Source organism: Salvelinus sp. IW2-2015, unplaced genomic scaffold (genome assembly GCF_002910315.2).
Source record: "Salvelinus sp. IW2-2015 unplaced genomic scaffold, ASM291031v2 Un_scaffold1611, whole genome shotgun sequence".
Lineage (NCBI taxonomy): Eukaryota > Metazoa > Chordata > Actinopteri > Salmoniformes > Salmonidae > Salvelinus > Salvelinus sp. IW2-2015.
This window is the reverse complement of record NW_019943030.1, coordinates 193,818-207,943: the sequence shown is the minus strand read 5'-3', so window position 1 is coordinate 207,943 and position 14,126 is coordinate 193,818. Positions and strand designations below refer to the sequence as shown.

General features: G+C 46.5%; 1 protein-coding gene across 2 annotated transcripts in view; it reads left to right on the top strand.

Moving 5' to 3' along the window:
• The window catches only part of LOC112071418 (hyccin), a 42,227-nt gene extending 31,578 nt beyond the window's left edge, over nt 1-10,649 (top strand). Inside the window, exons 5-13 of one of the 2 annotated variants that reach the window (XM_024138878.2) lie at nt 86-166; nt 316-431; nt 837-932; nt 1,508-1,624; nt 1,890-1,977; nt 2,186-2,292; nt 2,542-2,600; nt 6,942-7,250; nt 9,383-9,766. In XM_024138878.2, the coding sequence (XP_023994646.1) occupies nt 86-166; nt 316-431; nt 837-932; nt 1,508-1,624; nt 1,890-1,977; nt 2,186-2,292; nt 2,542-2,600; nt 6,942-7,222 (945 nt within the window). In that variant the 3' untranslated portion in view covers nt 7,223-7,250; nt 9,383-9,766. Of the gene's footprint in view, nt 1-85; nt 167-315; nt 432-836; nt 933-1,507; nt 1,625-1,889; nt 1,978-2,185; nt 2,293-2,541; nt 2,601-6,941; nt 7,251-9,382 lie in introns of both variants that reach the window. The other variant, XM_024138877.2, reaches the window with a different exon arrangement.
• The last annotated feature ends 3,477 nt before the right edge of the window (nt 10,650-14,126 follow it).

The window sequence follows — 14,126 nt, the reverse complement described above, 5'->3', positions numbered from 1 at the left end:
TTCTTGGCACGCTCTTATAACAAATGTCATTTCCTTCAACCTGACATTCCGTCCCCCCCCCTCCCCCCTCTCTCTCTCTATGTAGGAGATCGTAGATAAGGATGGACAGAGTAAAGTCCTTTCTTTCACTGTCCCCTCCCTCTCCAAACCCTCAGTTTACCACGAGGTAAGTACTAGTCAGTCTTTCTCTATGAACAGTAGTGTGTGGATAGAGATGACCAACTGTTCAGTCTTCCCCAGATGAAAGTGTTTCTAATCCATGACTCGAAACGTTCTATGAATCAAGTTATTAATATGAATAAACCCCTCCCCCAGCCCTCCCACATTGGCTCCCTGGCGTTGACTGAAGGGGCTTTAGCCAATCACGGGCTGAGTAGAGTGGTGTACAGCGGGCCTCACCTACAGAGAGAAACATTCACTGCTCAGAACAGGTCAGAGACGGAGAGCTATGGTTGAGTTGGAACTCGACTGCTGTGTGCTRCATTTCTTTCATGACTAATTGACTGTTGTGTAACAGTTCTTGGTTTGTGTTAATGTTGCATTTTGTATGTGTGTGTGGTTTTACTATTGTTGTGGGGACCAGAAGTCCTTACAAGGATAGTAAAACAGGGTCAATTCGGACAAGGGGGACATTTCGCCGGTCCCCACAAGGGAAAAAGCCAGTTTTAGGTTTAAGGGTTGGAAATAAAGTTAGTGAGGAGTTATGGGTTAGTGATTAGGAAAAATATGATTTTTAATGGGAATAAATGTTTTGGTCGCCACAAGGATAGTAAAACAAATGTGTGTGTGTGTGTGTGTGTGTGTGTGTGTGTGTGTGTGTGTGTGTGTGTGTGTAGGTTCGAGGTGCTGACCTTCCTGCTGTTGAGTTACAATGCGTCCCTCAGTTACATGTCCTCCTCCTCTCTGCAGTCCCTCTGCCAGCTCAGCTCCAGGTAACACACAGATAATACTTCATGACCCTGCGCTGTTCTGCCATCAGGGAAAGTCCATTCCCAACACACACACACACACACACACACACGCCAGCATCCGCTCAACTGATCCTCTTTAAGACTTGAGCGTGGAACTGAGCCAAGATACTACCACTTCCTAGAGAGGCTAGGACACACACATCTCTCTGTGAGGACTACTTCATCTGCTGGCAGTGTGTTGAACACTGAGCTAAAGCCACTCAGAGAGGTGATTGGCTCACTACACTTCTACTGGAAAAGATCATGAATGCTGGCACCACTGTGGCCTTTAGGAACAGGGCTGCTTGAGGTTAATACATTTAGACACAAGTAAGAGACTTCCTTGTCCCAAACACTACGTTTGCTTGCAARACCTGCCAAAACATAGCAGTATAGCTCGACTGGTATGGATTTTTCAAATCATAGTGCTCTTTTATAAAACAAAATACGCTGGCTGACACATTTCTCAAAGYTTGTCCTTTGTGTTTCGGTTGGTTGACTCTGTTCTCTGTACTGTGATTGGTTGACTATTCTCTGCCCTGTGATTTGGTTAACAGGGTGTGTATCTGTGGTTTCCCACGACAACATTTGAGGAGGTATAAAGGCATCAGCTCTCGTCTGACCGTCACCTCTGAGTTCCTGGTTCAACTCGTCACTGGGATACACTACGCACTGTGAGAACACACACRCCAGAGGAGGCTGGTGGGAAGAGCTATAGGAGGACGGGCTCATTGTAATGGCTGAAATAGAATAAATAAAACGGCATCAAACATATGAAAACCACATGTTTGACTCTGTTCCATTCATTACAATGAGCCCATCCTCCTATAGCTCCCCCCACCAGCCACCTCTGATACACACTAGCCCTAACCTCTGACCCCTGATTTTAACCTTGACCCGGACCCTGTGTGTGTGTGTGTGTGTGTGTGTGTGTTCCAGGTGTAATGGGGAGATGGACCTGGGTTCCAAGGCGCTGGATGATGTTCTGTACCGAGCTCAGCTAGAACTGTACCCTGAAGCTCTACTGGTGGGTGACATCTCACACACACACACACACGCCGGTGTGTGCCAGGACACTCTCCCATGGTGTGTGGGGTGCCAGTAATCCCAGTAGATTATTTAATGTTGAGACATTGAGATGTTAATCTTGAAGGCTGCTGCCGTGTCTCACAGCTTCACAGCAGGCAGCGGTTGTTCAACAGTCCCGTTGTCAATGCCTAACATTGTGTGTTTAGGTGGGTAATGCCATCAAGTCCTCCCAACAGTGTGCAGCGCTGAAATCTGGCGCTAGTAAAGAAGGAACTCGCATCATTCAGGTGGAGATGACTCCTACTTCGTCTAGGTACGTTATGTATAAATTCTATCGACACCGKTTTCATGTTTCATCTATAGGTATGGTTTCGTAGATTCATCTTTTTTTTGTGTGGACATTTGAATATATTGGATTTTGACATTGCATTCCATAACGGTAGCATGTGCCACGTTAGATCAATATTGTTTTCTGATGGGTGATGATTTTAAATGACGTTTCCTGTTTACCTGTTTTGAACTACTAATAATTGCCCCTCTCAATGTGCATTCCGTCCTGTAGGATCTCACGGAACGCAGTCACATCACTCTCTATCAGAGGACACCGCTGGAAACGACATGGTAAGATACAATCACACACACATGCACACAAACAGGACTGGGTTGAGAAACACTATCCTACTCTCAGTAGGGTATCTGACCTATTCTCTGTAGCTTGTCTAGTGATTTAAAGACATTAGTCTGTCTGTCTCTGTAGTGGCCTGTCTGTAGGACAATTACTGACTACTAATGARAGGTTATCAGTTCCAGACCCTTCCCATCCACGCAGCTCGACTGACTACTGTTAGGTTCGTCTTTTTCTGAGTAAATAACTCAAGGACACGAGAGAAGCTTAACAAAGTTTAATTCTTCCCAAAGGGTCGTTACAGCTGTAATTCACACAAGCACGGATATTTAACCCTTTCTCCTAGGCTGTGCTGTCCCCACAAAACCGAACAGTCAATAACATCTCTGTTGCTAGACAGAACCTTAGTGATATCTGTTCTTCCTTACTTCATCTGACCTGACCTCTACCCAAAGTGTTCACTCCTCCCCAACTCAAGGCGTTCATGGTTATTGATACCAGACTGTGTCTCTTCTTCTCCCAAGTATCCCTGATGGCTAACAATAACATTTCCTGACATAATGTAAACGTTATACATTACCCTCTCACCATCTGTGAGTGACATATCCTGACATAATGTAAACGTTATGTATTACCCTCTCACCCTCAGTGAGTGACATATCCTGACGTAATGTAAACGTTATACATTACCCTCTCACCATCAGTGAGTGATAATCCTGACATAATGTAAACGTTATGTATTCCCTCTCACCCTCAGTGAGTGACATATCCTGACGTAATGTAAACGTTATACATTACCCTCTCACCCTCAGGGAGTGACATATCCTGATGTAATGTAAACGTTATACATTACCTCTCACCCTCAGTGACATTGTTAGTTTCCAAGATCTCCACCCAACCATTCCAAAGCATCTGTCTTTCTACAGAGAACCATTAACTTCAGACATAAAACCAGTCTCGTCACTCCATTATATACTCTGCTTCTGATCTTTAGTATCTCAATGTTCAAAGTTTACCCAGAATCCAATACTACTAATGAGAGGTTATCAGTTCCAGACCCTTCCCATCCACACAGCTCTACTGACTACTAATGAGAGGTTATCAGCTCCAGACCCTTCCCATCCACACAGCTCTCTGACTACTAATGAGAGGTTATCAGCTCCAGACCCTTCCCATCCACACAGCTCTACTGACTACTAATGAGAGGTTATCAGTTCCAGACCCTTCCCATCCACACAGCTCTACTGACTACTAATGAGAGGTATCAGTTCCAGCACCTTCCCATCCACACAGCTCTACTGACTACTAATGAGAGGTTATCAGTTCCAGACCCTTCCCATCCACACAGCTCTACTGACTACTAATGAGAGGTTATCAGCTCCAGACCCTTCCCATCCACACAGCTCTACTGACTACTAATGAGAGGTTATCAGTTCCAGACCCTTCCCATCCACACAGCTCTACTGACTACTAATGAGAGGTTATCAGTTCCAGACCCTTCCCATCCACACAGCTCTACGTACTCTATGAAGGTTATCAGTTCCAGACCCTTCCATCCACACAGCTCTACTGACTACTAATGAGAGGTTATCAGTTCCAGACCCTTCCCATCCACACAGCTCTACTGACTACTAATGAGAGGTTATCAGCTCCAGACCCTTCCCATCCACACAGCTCTACTGACTACTAATGAGAGGTTATCAGTTCCAGGAGGAACTGGAGTTCAGCATGTCATGGGTTCTCCACATCAAGATATTTACTTATCTATGTATTATTCACTACATCACTGCTCATCTGTCTCCACATGTCCTCTATACATTACACTGTCAAATCAACTGTTTTTAGTCACATGCGCCGAATACAACAGGTGTACAGTGAAATGCTTACTTACAAGCCCCTTACCAACAATGCCGTTTAAAAAAAATACAGATACAATAAGAGATAATAAAACAAGTAGTTAGCAGCAGTGAAATAACATATTGCTGATGCATTATCACTGTATATACATATTACGGATGCATTATCACTATGTACATATTACGGATGCATTATCACTATGTACATATTATGGATTCATTATCACTATGACATATTATGGATTCATTATCACTATGTACATATTATTGATGCATTATCACTGTATGTACATATTACGGGTGCATTATCACTGTACTTACGTATTACGGATGCATTATCACTGTACGTACATATTACGGATGCATTATCACTGTACGTACATATTACGGATGCATTATCACTGTATATACATATTACGGATGCATTATCAAGGCTTGTACATATTACGGATGCATTATCACTGTATATACATATTACGGATGCATTATCGCTGTATATACATATTACGGATGCATTATCGAGGCTTGTACATATTACCGATGCATTATCACTGCCTATACAGTTGAAGTCGAAGTTTACATACACTTCGGTTGGAGTCATTAAAACTTGTTTTTCAACCACTCCACAAATTTCTTGTTAACAAACTAAGTTTTTGGCAAGTCGGTTAGGACATCTACTTTGTGCATGACAAGTCTTTTTCCAACAAATGTTTACAGACAGATTATTTCACTTATAATTCCCTGTATCACAATTCCAGTGGGTCAGAAGTTTACATACACAAGTTGACTGTGCCTTTAAACAGCTTGGAAAATTCCAGAAAAAGATGTCATGGCTTTAGAAGCTTCTGATAGGCTAATTGACATAATTTGAGTCAATTGGGAGGTTCGAATGTATTTCAAGGCCTACCTTCAAACTCAGTGCCTCTTTGCTTGGCATCATGAGAAAATCAAAAGAAACGAGCCGACCTCAGAAAACAAATTGTAGACCTCTACAAGTCTGGTTCATCCTTGGGAGCAATTTCCAAATGCCTGAAGGTACCACGTTCATCTGTACAAACAATAGTACGCAAGTATAAACACCATGGACCACGCAGCCGTCATACCGCTCAGGAAGGAGACGCGTTTTGTCTCCTAGAGATGAACATACTTTGTTGCAAAAAGTGCGACTCAATCCCAGAACAACAGCAAAGGACCTTGTGAAGATGCTGGAGGAAACGGGTATAAAAGTGTCTATATCCACAGTAAAACGAGTCCTTTATCGACATAACCTGAAAGGCCGCTCAGCAAGGAAGAAGTCACTGCTCCAAAACCACCATAAAAAAGCCAGACTACGGTTTGAAACTGCACATGGGGAAAATATCGTACTTTTTGGAGCAATATCTCTGTGTCTGATGAAACAAAAACAGAACTGTTTGGCCATAATGACCATCCTTATGTTTGGAGGGAATTGGGGAGGCTTGCAATCGCAAGAACACCATCCCAACCGTGAACCACGGGGGTGGCAGCATCATGTTGTGGGGGTGCTTTGCTCAGAAGGGTCTGGTGCACTTCACAAAATAGATGGCATCATGAGGCAGGAAAATTATGTGGATATATTGAAGCAACATCTCAAGACATCAGTCAGAGGTTAAAGCTTGGTCGTAAATGGGTCTTCCAAATGGACAATGACCCAAACATACTTACAAAATGGCTTAAGTACAACAAAGTCAAGGTATGGAGTGGCCATCACAAAGCCCTGACCTCAATCCAATAGAAAATTTGTGGTCAGAACTGAAAAAGCATGTGCGAGCAAGGAGGCTTACAAACCTGACTCAGTTACACCAGCTCTGTCAGGGGAATGGACCAAAATTCACCCAACTTATTGTGGGAAGCTTGTGGAAGTCTACCCAAAACGTTTGACCAAGTTAAACAATTTAAAGGCAATGCTACCAAATACTAATTGAGTGTATGTAAACTTCTGACCCACTGGGAATGTGATGAAAGAAATAAAAGCTGAAGTAAATAATTCTCTTCCTATTATTCTGACATTTCACATTCTTAAAATAAAGTGGTGATCCTAACTGACCTAAGACAGGGAATTTTTACTAGGATTAAATGTCAGGAATTGTGGAAAACTGAGTTTAAATGTATTTAGCAAAGGTGTATGTAAACTTCCGACTTCAACTGTATGTATTACTGATGCATTCACTGTATTTTTGTCATTCATGACCAACACACAATATTACATTTCTACATGATCACTGTCTATACATGATCACTGTCTATACATGATCACTGTCTATACATGATCACTGTCTCATCTTTTTGCATAGTTTACTGTATTATTATACATGCGTGTTCATTATCACTGTCTGCATGTGCATTATCACTATACTCTGTATACTGTGTGATCATGATTTTTTTTTGTTGCCATCACATTTATTTTACTGTCTGTGTTTGTGTGTCTGTCTCATATCTGTGTCCCCATCTCCATGACCCCAGAGTCCCAGGAGGTCAGTGTAGACAGTGACCTGGCGGCCCCTGGAGGTCAAGGGTCATCCATCCCAGAGATCAGTGTGACGATGCCCAATGGAGACTCTCTGCGACCCCGTGACCCCCGACCATTAACCCAGCCCGAGCCGGAGCCGCTGGGGTCAGCCTCAGAGGTCAGCCCCACCCACGACCTCAGTCTTAGAGGTCAAGAGGTCAGGAGGCAGAAGTCTGTGAGGCGATTGGTGGACGAGGGTTCTGGGCCCGCCTCCGCAGGGAGGGCCCAGTACTAAGACCCTCCCCATCCCCGGGGTAACCGAGGTAACAGTGTGTGGAGGCGTGGTCTTATCTAAGCATGACGGCTGATTGGTTTGCTGACTAACTTTTGCCGTGCGGCGTTGCCTCCTGATATCTACAGTACCAGTCAAAAGTTTGTATTTTTACTATTTTCTACATTGTAGAATAATAGTGAAGACATCAAAATTATGAAAAAACACATATGGAATCTTGTACTAACCAAAAAAGTGTTAAACAAATCCAAATATATTTGAGATTCTTCAAAGTAGCCACCCGTTGCTACTTGATGACAGCTTTGCACACTTGGCATTCTCTCAACCAGCTTAATGAGGTAGTCACCTGGAATGCATTTCAATTAATAGGTGTGCCTTGTTAAAAGTCAATTTGTGGAATTTCTTTCCTTAATGCGTTTGAGCCAATCAGTTGTGCTGTGACATGGTAGGGGTGGTATACAGAAGGTAGCCCTATTTGGTAAAAGACCAAGTCCATATTATGGCAAGAACAGCTCAAATAAGCAAAGAGAAACGACAGTCTATTACTTTAAGACATGAAGGTCAGTCAATCCGTAAAACTATGAAAGTTTCTTCAAGTGCAGTCGCAAAAACCAAGTGCTATGATGAAACTGGCTCTCATGAGGACCGCCACAGGAAAGGAAGACCCAGAGTAACCTCTGCTGCTGAGGATAAGTTCATTAGAGTTACCAGCCTCAGAAATTGCAGCCTAAATAAATGCTTCAGAGTTCAAGTAACAGACACATCTCAACATCAACTGTTCAGAGGAGACTGCGTGAATCAGGCCTTCATGGTCGAATTGCTGCAAAGAAACCACTACCAAAGGACACCAATAAGAAGAAGAGACTTGCTTGGGCCAAGAAACACAAGCAATGGACATTAGACCGGTGGAAATCTGTCCTTTGGTCTGATGAGTTCAAATTTTAAATGTTTGGTTCCAACCGCCGTGACTTTGAGACACAGAGTAGGTGAACTGATGATCTCCGCATGTGTGGTTCCCAYCGTGAAGCATGGAGGAGGAGGTGTGATGGTGTGGGGGTGCTTTACTGGTGACACTGCCTGTGATTTATTTAGAATTCAAGGCACACTTAACCAGCATGGCTACCACAGCATTCTGCAGCGATACGCCATCCCATCTGGTTTGCGCTTAGTAGGACTATCATTTGTTTTTCAACAGGACAATGACCCAACACACCTCCCAGGCTGTGTAAGGGCTATTTGACCAAGGAGAGTCACCCAAACTCAACCCAATTGAGATGGTTTGGGATGAGTTGGACCACAGAATGAAGGAAAACCAGCCAACAAGTACCCAGCATATGTGGGAGCTCCTTTAAAGACTGYTGGAAAAGCATTCCTCATGAAGCTAGTTGAGAGAATGCTAAGAGTATGCAAAGCTGTCATCAAGGCAAAGTTTATTTTTTTGGTTACTACATGATTCCAAATGTGTTATTTCATAGTTTATTATTCTACAATGTAGACAATAGTAAAAAATAAAGAGAAACCCTAGGTGTTACTGTATGTCCTCTGGGCTCTTTCTTCCTCCTCACTCTCTCCATCCATTCTCCCTCTGTTCTCCATTCACTGGTGAAGGAAGTTTGGTATTTTGGTCTCTAAAACGCCTTGCTCCAACACATCACTGAGTTGCCGGGGGTGACAGACTGCTCTCTTCTGATTGGTTAGCTGTAGCAGCTGAGGAGGATAGGCAGCTCTGGATTGGCCATTAGGTCACTGTGCTCATCAAATCAGAAAGGGCTTCTATCTAGTCTGCCCATACTGGGAGTCTCTTGCCCAGATGTTATAAAGTTTTTATTTAGTATTAATTTCAGTTTTAATGAAGGACCTGCCTATCTGTCCGTCTGCTAATATAAGATAGTAGATAGTAATCAGTGTTTGCGTGTGTGTGTGTGTGTGTGTGTGTGTGTGTGTGTGTGTGTGTGGTGGGTATGCGTTTTGCTTTCTACTACTCCTGTTGCCCAGACCTCTGCCTGTTGCTGGCCTCTGATAACTGGTGATACCTGATAAGTTAACTGATCACAGTACCACTAACTGCTATCACACAGTAGTACAGCTGAATGGCAACCAGTGCTTGAAGTGGAATGTAAAAAGGTGCTCTCTCCTTCTCGCTCTCCCTCCTTCTCTCGCTAGACGCAGTGGATTTGGGTTCCCCGGACGAGTTGATGGATATCTCGGAAGTGGACGAAGGGGTGTGGCCTAAAAGAGGGTCYGGCCCGGACTACCTGACTCCGCCCACTATCACTATCAGCAACAGTATCACMCCTGGGGTGGGAGGGACCAAGACAGGAAGCAGGAAGTGGCATTTAGGYGGACGGTCGCATAAGGAGAAGGAGACTTGTACTCCAGGGGGGCAGGCCTTGATCGAGAACCTGGATCTGTCAATCAAACGTCTGACGCTGACGTCCAGCCAATCGGTGCCCAAGGGGCCGAGCCATAGCGCTCTAAGCAGCCTATCGCGTACAGCCAGCGCCGTGTTCTCCCGCTCCTTCGAAGGAAACAACACTGGAGGTAACCGTGGTAACCCAGAGGCTGGCCGCTATTCATGCAGTGGCAGTCTACAGGAGGAGGAGCTAGGCTATATAAGCCCCTCCCACACCCAGCGCTCGCCAAGCATCAGGGTGCACTTTAGGAGTGACCTGTGAACCCTGATATTTAACCCTTGACTTCTCACCACCCATCTAAACCCTCTAACCCCATGCCCCTGTACCTTTTGATCTGGACTCCCAGCCTGCCAGTGGGACTGGAACCCAAACTCATTAACACATGCCCTCCCTTCTTTCCTCTCCACACCATTCTTCATCTCCCCCACCTCTTCTTCTCCAGTAGGACAGCTTCTCACCTCCAAAGGCCGGCTCCTCTCCTCCCCCTCCCCTCTCCCCAAAACAAGAGCCTGGTGTGAGAGAGCCGGGAGCCTGGGTCCAGCCCTCATCCCTGGAGTTATTGAACCACCCCCCCTGGTGGTAACTAGACAGAACTGCAGACTGGACAGAGTGACTCATTACAACTGTTTTTGTAAAAGGTTTGGAAATTGAGTATTTTAAGAGACTCCTGTTTGTCCTGCTTGGCTTTCCATTCATCCCTCCTGACCATGCCCCTGGTGTGTGTGTGTGTGAGAGAGAGAATGAATGGGAGAGTTTAGAGCCCCCAATCCGCACCCCAATGGTAATCCTGTACTCCTACCCATCATGCACTAGGGTTTGAACAACCCCAACACAATGCCAAGTTCACACTCCTGTTGCCATAGCATCCCACAAAACGATTAAACGAGAGATTGCTAAATTGTAGAAACCTCTCATAATTTTTKGAATGTCGTAAATGTCTGAAAAGTATTGATTGATGTTATCCTATTAGAAGCAATATTTTCTCACTGATCTCATCAATAAACAAGCTTATTGGGGGTTGTATGTTTCAGATCAATAAGTTGATTGGGGTGGGTTTGTTTTAATGTTTGTTTTGATGATGTATGAACTGTTTTTGTAAACTGTGGTATGTTCCAATGACGAAGAGAGAGACTAGGGTTTTTTAAAGATACACTCTGCAATATGACACCATCATACACAGTGGGGTGACTTCCTGCTAACAGTATTGATATAAGTGTAATGGTGAATCCCAAACCCTCACCCCTGCCAACTCGCTTGGAGGACCCTCCGTTTGTCACATGTTGCTTTCGAAGAGTGGCGAGGGTGACTTCCAGAGAGTGGCGAGGGATCACTAAACCCATCATCTTCGGGACAYGCTCGTGACTTGAATGATGTAATTCATGTTCCACGTTTAAATAATWAAAKGAGCWTGACATTTTAAATGAACAAATCCCCCTGTTGTTTTACAAGATATATAAACCTCAGTAACAGTTAAATGTTTAATTTGTGAGGTTTTTCATCTGTTACACGTGTCAATCAGACAAACAAACAACTGCAAAGGGACTTATAATTGGGCACGCCTCTCCAGTCTTTTGTATCAAGTTGCGGTGTGTGTCGGGATAGCACTTCGCTCTGCAGCCTTGCTGGCTTGGCCAACGTGGCTATCCGAGGGTCTAATTAGCCCCTAACCCCCTCGATTTAATTTTCACTCCCTCAGCTTTGGGACACTTGTGCATACAGTATGGCGGAGGCATGTGTGAACACTCAAATGAAGGGAGTGATTCAGCCTATGTAGTAGCAGGAAGTCACCCCACCGTGTATGCTGATGTCATATTGCAGAGTCTACCTTTTAACTGTGGTGTTCTATGTACAGCAGACAAAGTCCGGTTATAAATGTGGCATTTTCCTACGAGACCAGATAGTTGTTGTTTTAGCAGTGTTGAATTCTTTCAGTGTTAAAGCACAAGAAAACCCAACCCTGCACAACCACCATCCCAAACATTCCCCTGGGCTTAGGAGGAGTGGCTATAGGGGCGTAGGAGGAGGGCTTAGGAGGAGTGGCTATAGGGGCGTAGGAGGAGGGGCTATAGGGGCGTAGGAGGAGTGGCTATAGGGGCGTAGGAGGAGAAAGAGAGGATTACTGTTGACTTCGGTCATTTTTATTAGACCGTAGTCGTATTACTGTTCTGATTAAGTATGAAATTGGTATTTGTATGTCAGCCTCTCTCCAATGTACGTTTGTGAAGATGTGGTAGTTCACTCAGTGCACTGTAGAAGAGATCAATCAGTCGGTTCTATCAACATGTATGGCACTCAGGTCCATCTCACTACGACCGACCTCAGATAGTATGTTGTTTTAGCCAGTTTGTTGAATTCCTTCAGCTGTTAAAGACACAGAAAACCCAGACCGCTGCACACCACCATCTAAACATTTCCACTGGGTTAGGAGGAGAGTGGCTATAGGGAGGAAGTAGGAGGAGTGGGCATATAGGGGGCGTAGAGGAGGGGGCTAATACGGGGGCGATCAGGTAAGGCCAGTGCGAGTATCATCTGCGTCGCTCAGTGCACACTGGTAAGGGAAAGTATAGGAGGATCAAGTAGAGAATAGAGAGCTCATACGGGGATATGCTGTGGTCGTGAAGAGTGTCAGGCTATAGTCGGACAATGATGATGAACAGGCAGGAGGGGAGCAAGTGGTCGTACGTGAGGTATGTGCGTGATAGCGAGAGAAGTGTAGGAAGAGTGAGCGGCTAACTGAAAAAGACTGATTTAAATGGCGATGAAGGCTTGGAGTGGATATAGTACATGAAGCGGATGTGCCAATACTACTTTATGGCGTAGATCAGTAGGCAGAGAGGGCTCTGATTTACTCAGGGGCCGTGTCTTACGGCACGTTCATGGACGGCGTATAGGGGAGTACGGAGTAGGACGCGTCAGGTATGATTTAAAGGTGATAGCGATGTGAAAACGGATTACTTTTTGAGAGGTGCGTGGTGATGGAGCCCTCGAGCGCGTATAGGGAGGCCATTGTGCGTGGAGTGAGGGCTTCGATCGAGGGGTTGACGGCTATATGGGCTTGGCGGGAGTTTATGCTCGGGCTATCCGGGTTAGAGCTGGAGAATAGGCGCCTATACCCCTCGGCCCTGTCGGCCTGGCGGTACGAGCGGCATCATAAGGCGACTGTCTTGGAGTGGCAGGGGTCAAAAAAAAGGCCCCCCCGGGCGCCTAAATAGGGCCCCTTTATGGGAGGAGCGGCTATAGGGGCGTAGGAGGAGCGGCTATAGGGCGGTAGGAGGAGCGGCTAGGGGGTAGGAGGAGCGGCTATAGGGGCGTGGCGTAAAGGGCGAGGAGGCGCTATAGGGGCTGGGAGAGACGGCTATAGGGCTTAGGAGGAGCGCTATAGGGGCTAGGAGAAGCGGCTAATAGGGCTATTGGGAGGAGCGGCTATAGGGGCGTAGGAGGAGCTGGCACAGGGCGTAGGAGGAGCGGTCTATAGCGTAGGGTGGCTAAGGGGCGTAGGAGGAGTGGGCTCATATGGGGTGTAGAGGAGTGAGCTGGCTTAGGAGCGCTTGGAGGGTCGTAAAGGAGGCGTAGAGGAGGGCTAGGGTAGGAGACGGTATAGGGGCCGTAAGGAGGAGCGGCTATAGGGCTGGGAAGAGATGGCTATACGGGGCTTAGGGAGGAGCGGCTATAGGGGGCTTGGGAGGAAGCGCTCATAGGGTATGGGAGGACGGCATGGGCTGGAGCGGTATAGGGCTTGAGAACGGCTAAGGGCTAGGGAGGAGCGGCTATAGGGGCTGGGAGGAGCCGCTATAGGGGCTAGGGAGGAGCGGTCTATAGGGGCTAGGGAGGAGCGGCTATAGGGGCTTGGGAGGAGCGGCTATAGGGGCTTTGGGAGGAGCGGTTAGGGGCTATGGGGGAGCCGGCTATATGGCGTGGGAGGAGCGGTATAGGGCGTGGGAGGAGCGGCTATGGGGCCTAAGGAGGAGCGGCTATAGGGGCTAGGGAGGACGGCTATAAGGGGCTAGGGAGAGCTGGCCTATAGGGGCGTGGTGAGGAGCGGCCTATAGGGGCTTGGGAGGAGCTGGCATAGGGGTTGGGAGGAGCGGCTATAGGGGGCTTGGGAGAGCGGCTATAGGGGCTTGGGGGAGCGGCTATCAGGGGCAGGGAGGGAGGTGCTATAGGGCTTGGGGGAGCGCTATGGGCTTGGGAGGAGCGGGCTTATAGGGGCTAGGGAGGAGCGGTATAGGGGTTGGAGAGCGGCTATAGGGGCAGGGAGGAGCGGCTATAGGGCTAGGAGGAGCGTCTATAGGGGCTTTGGGAGGGAGCGGCTATATGGGCCTAGGAGGAGCGGGCTATAGGGCTAGGGAGAGTCTGGCTATAGGGGCTAGTCATGTTGATGGAGCGTATAGGGCTAGGGAGGAGCGGCTATAGGGGCTTGGGAGAGCGGCTATAGGGCTAGGAGGACGGTTATAGGGGCTAGGGAGGAGCGGCTATTAGGGCTTGGGGAATTT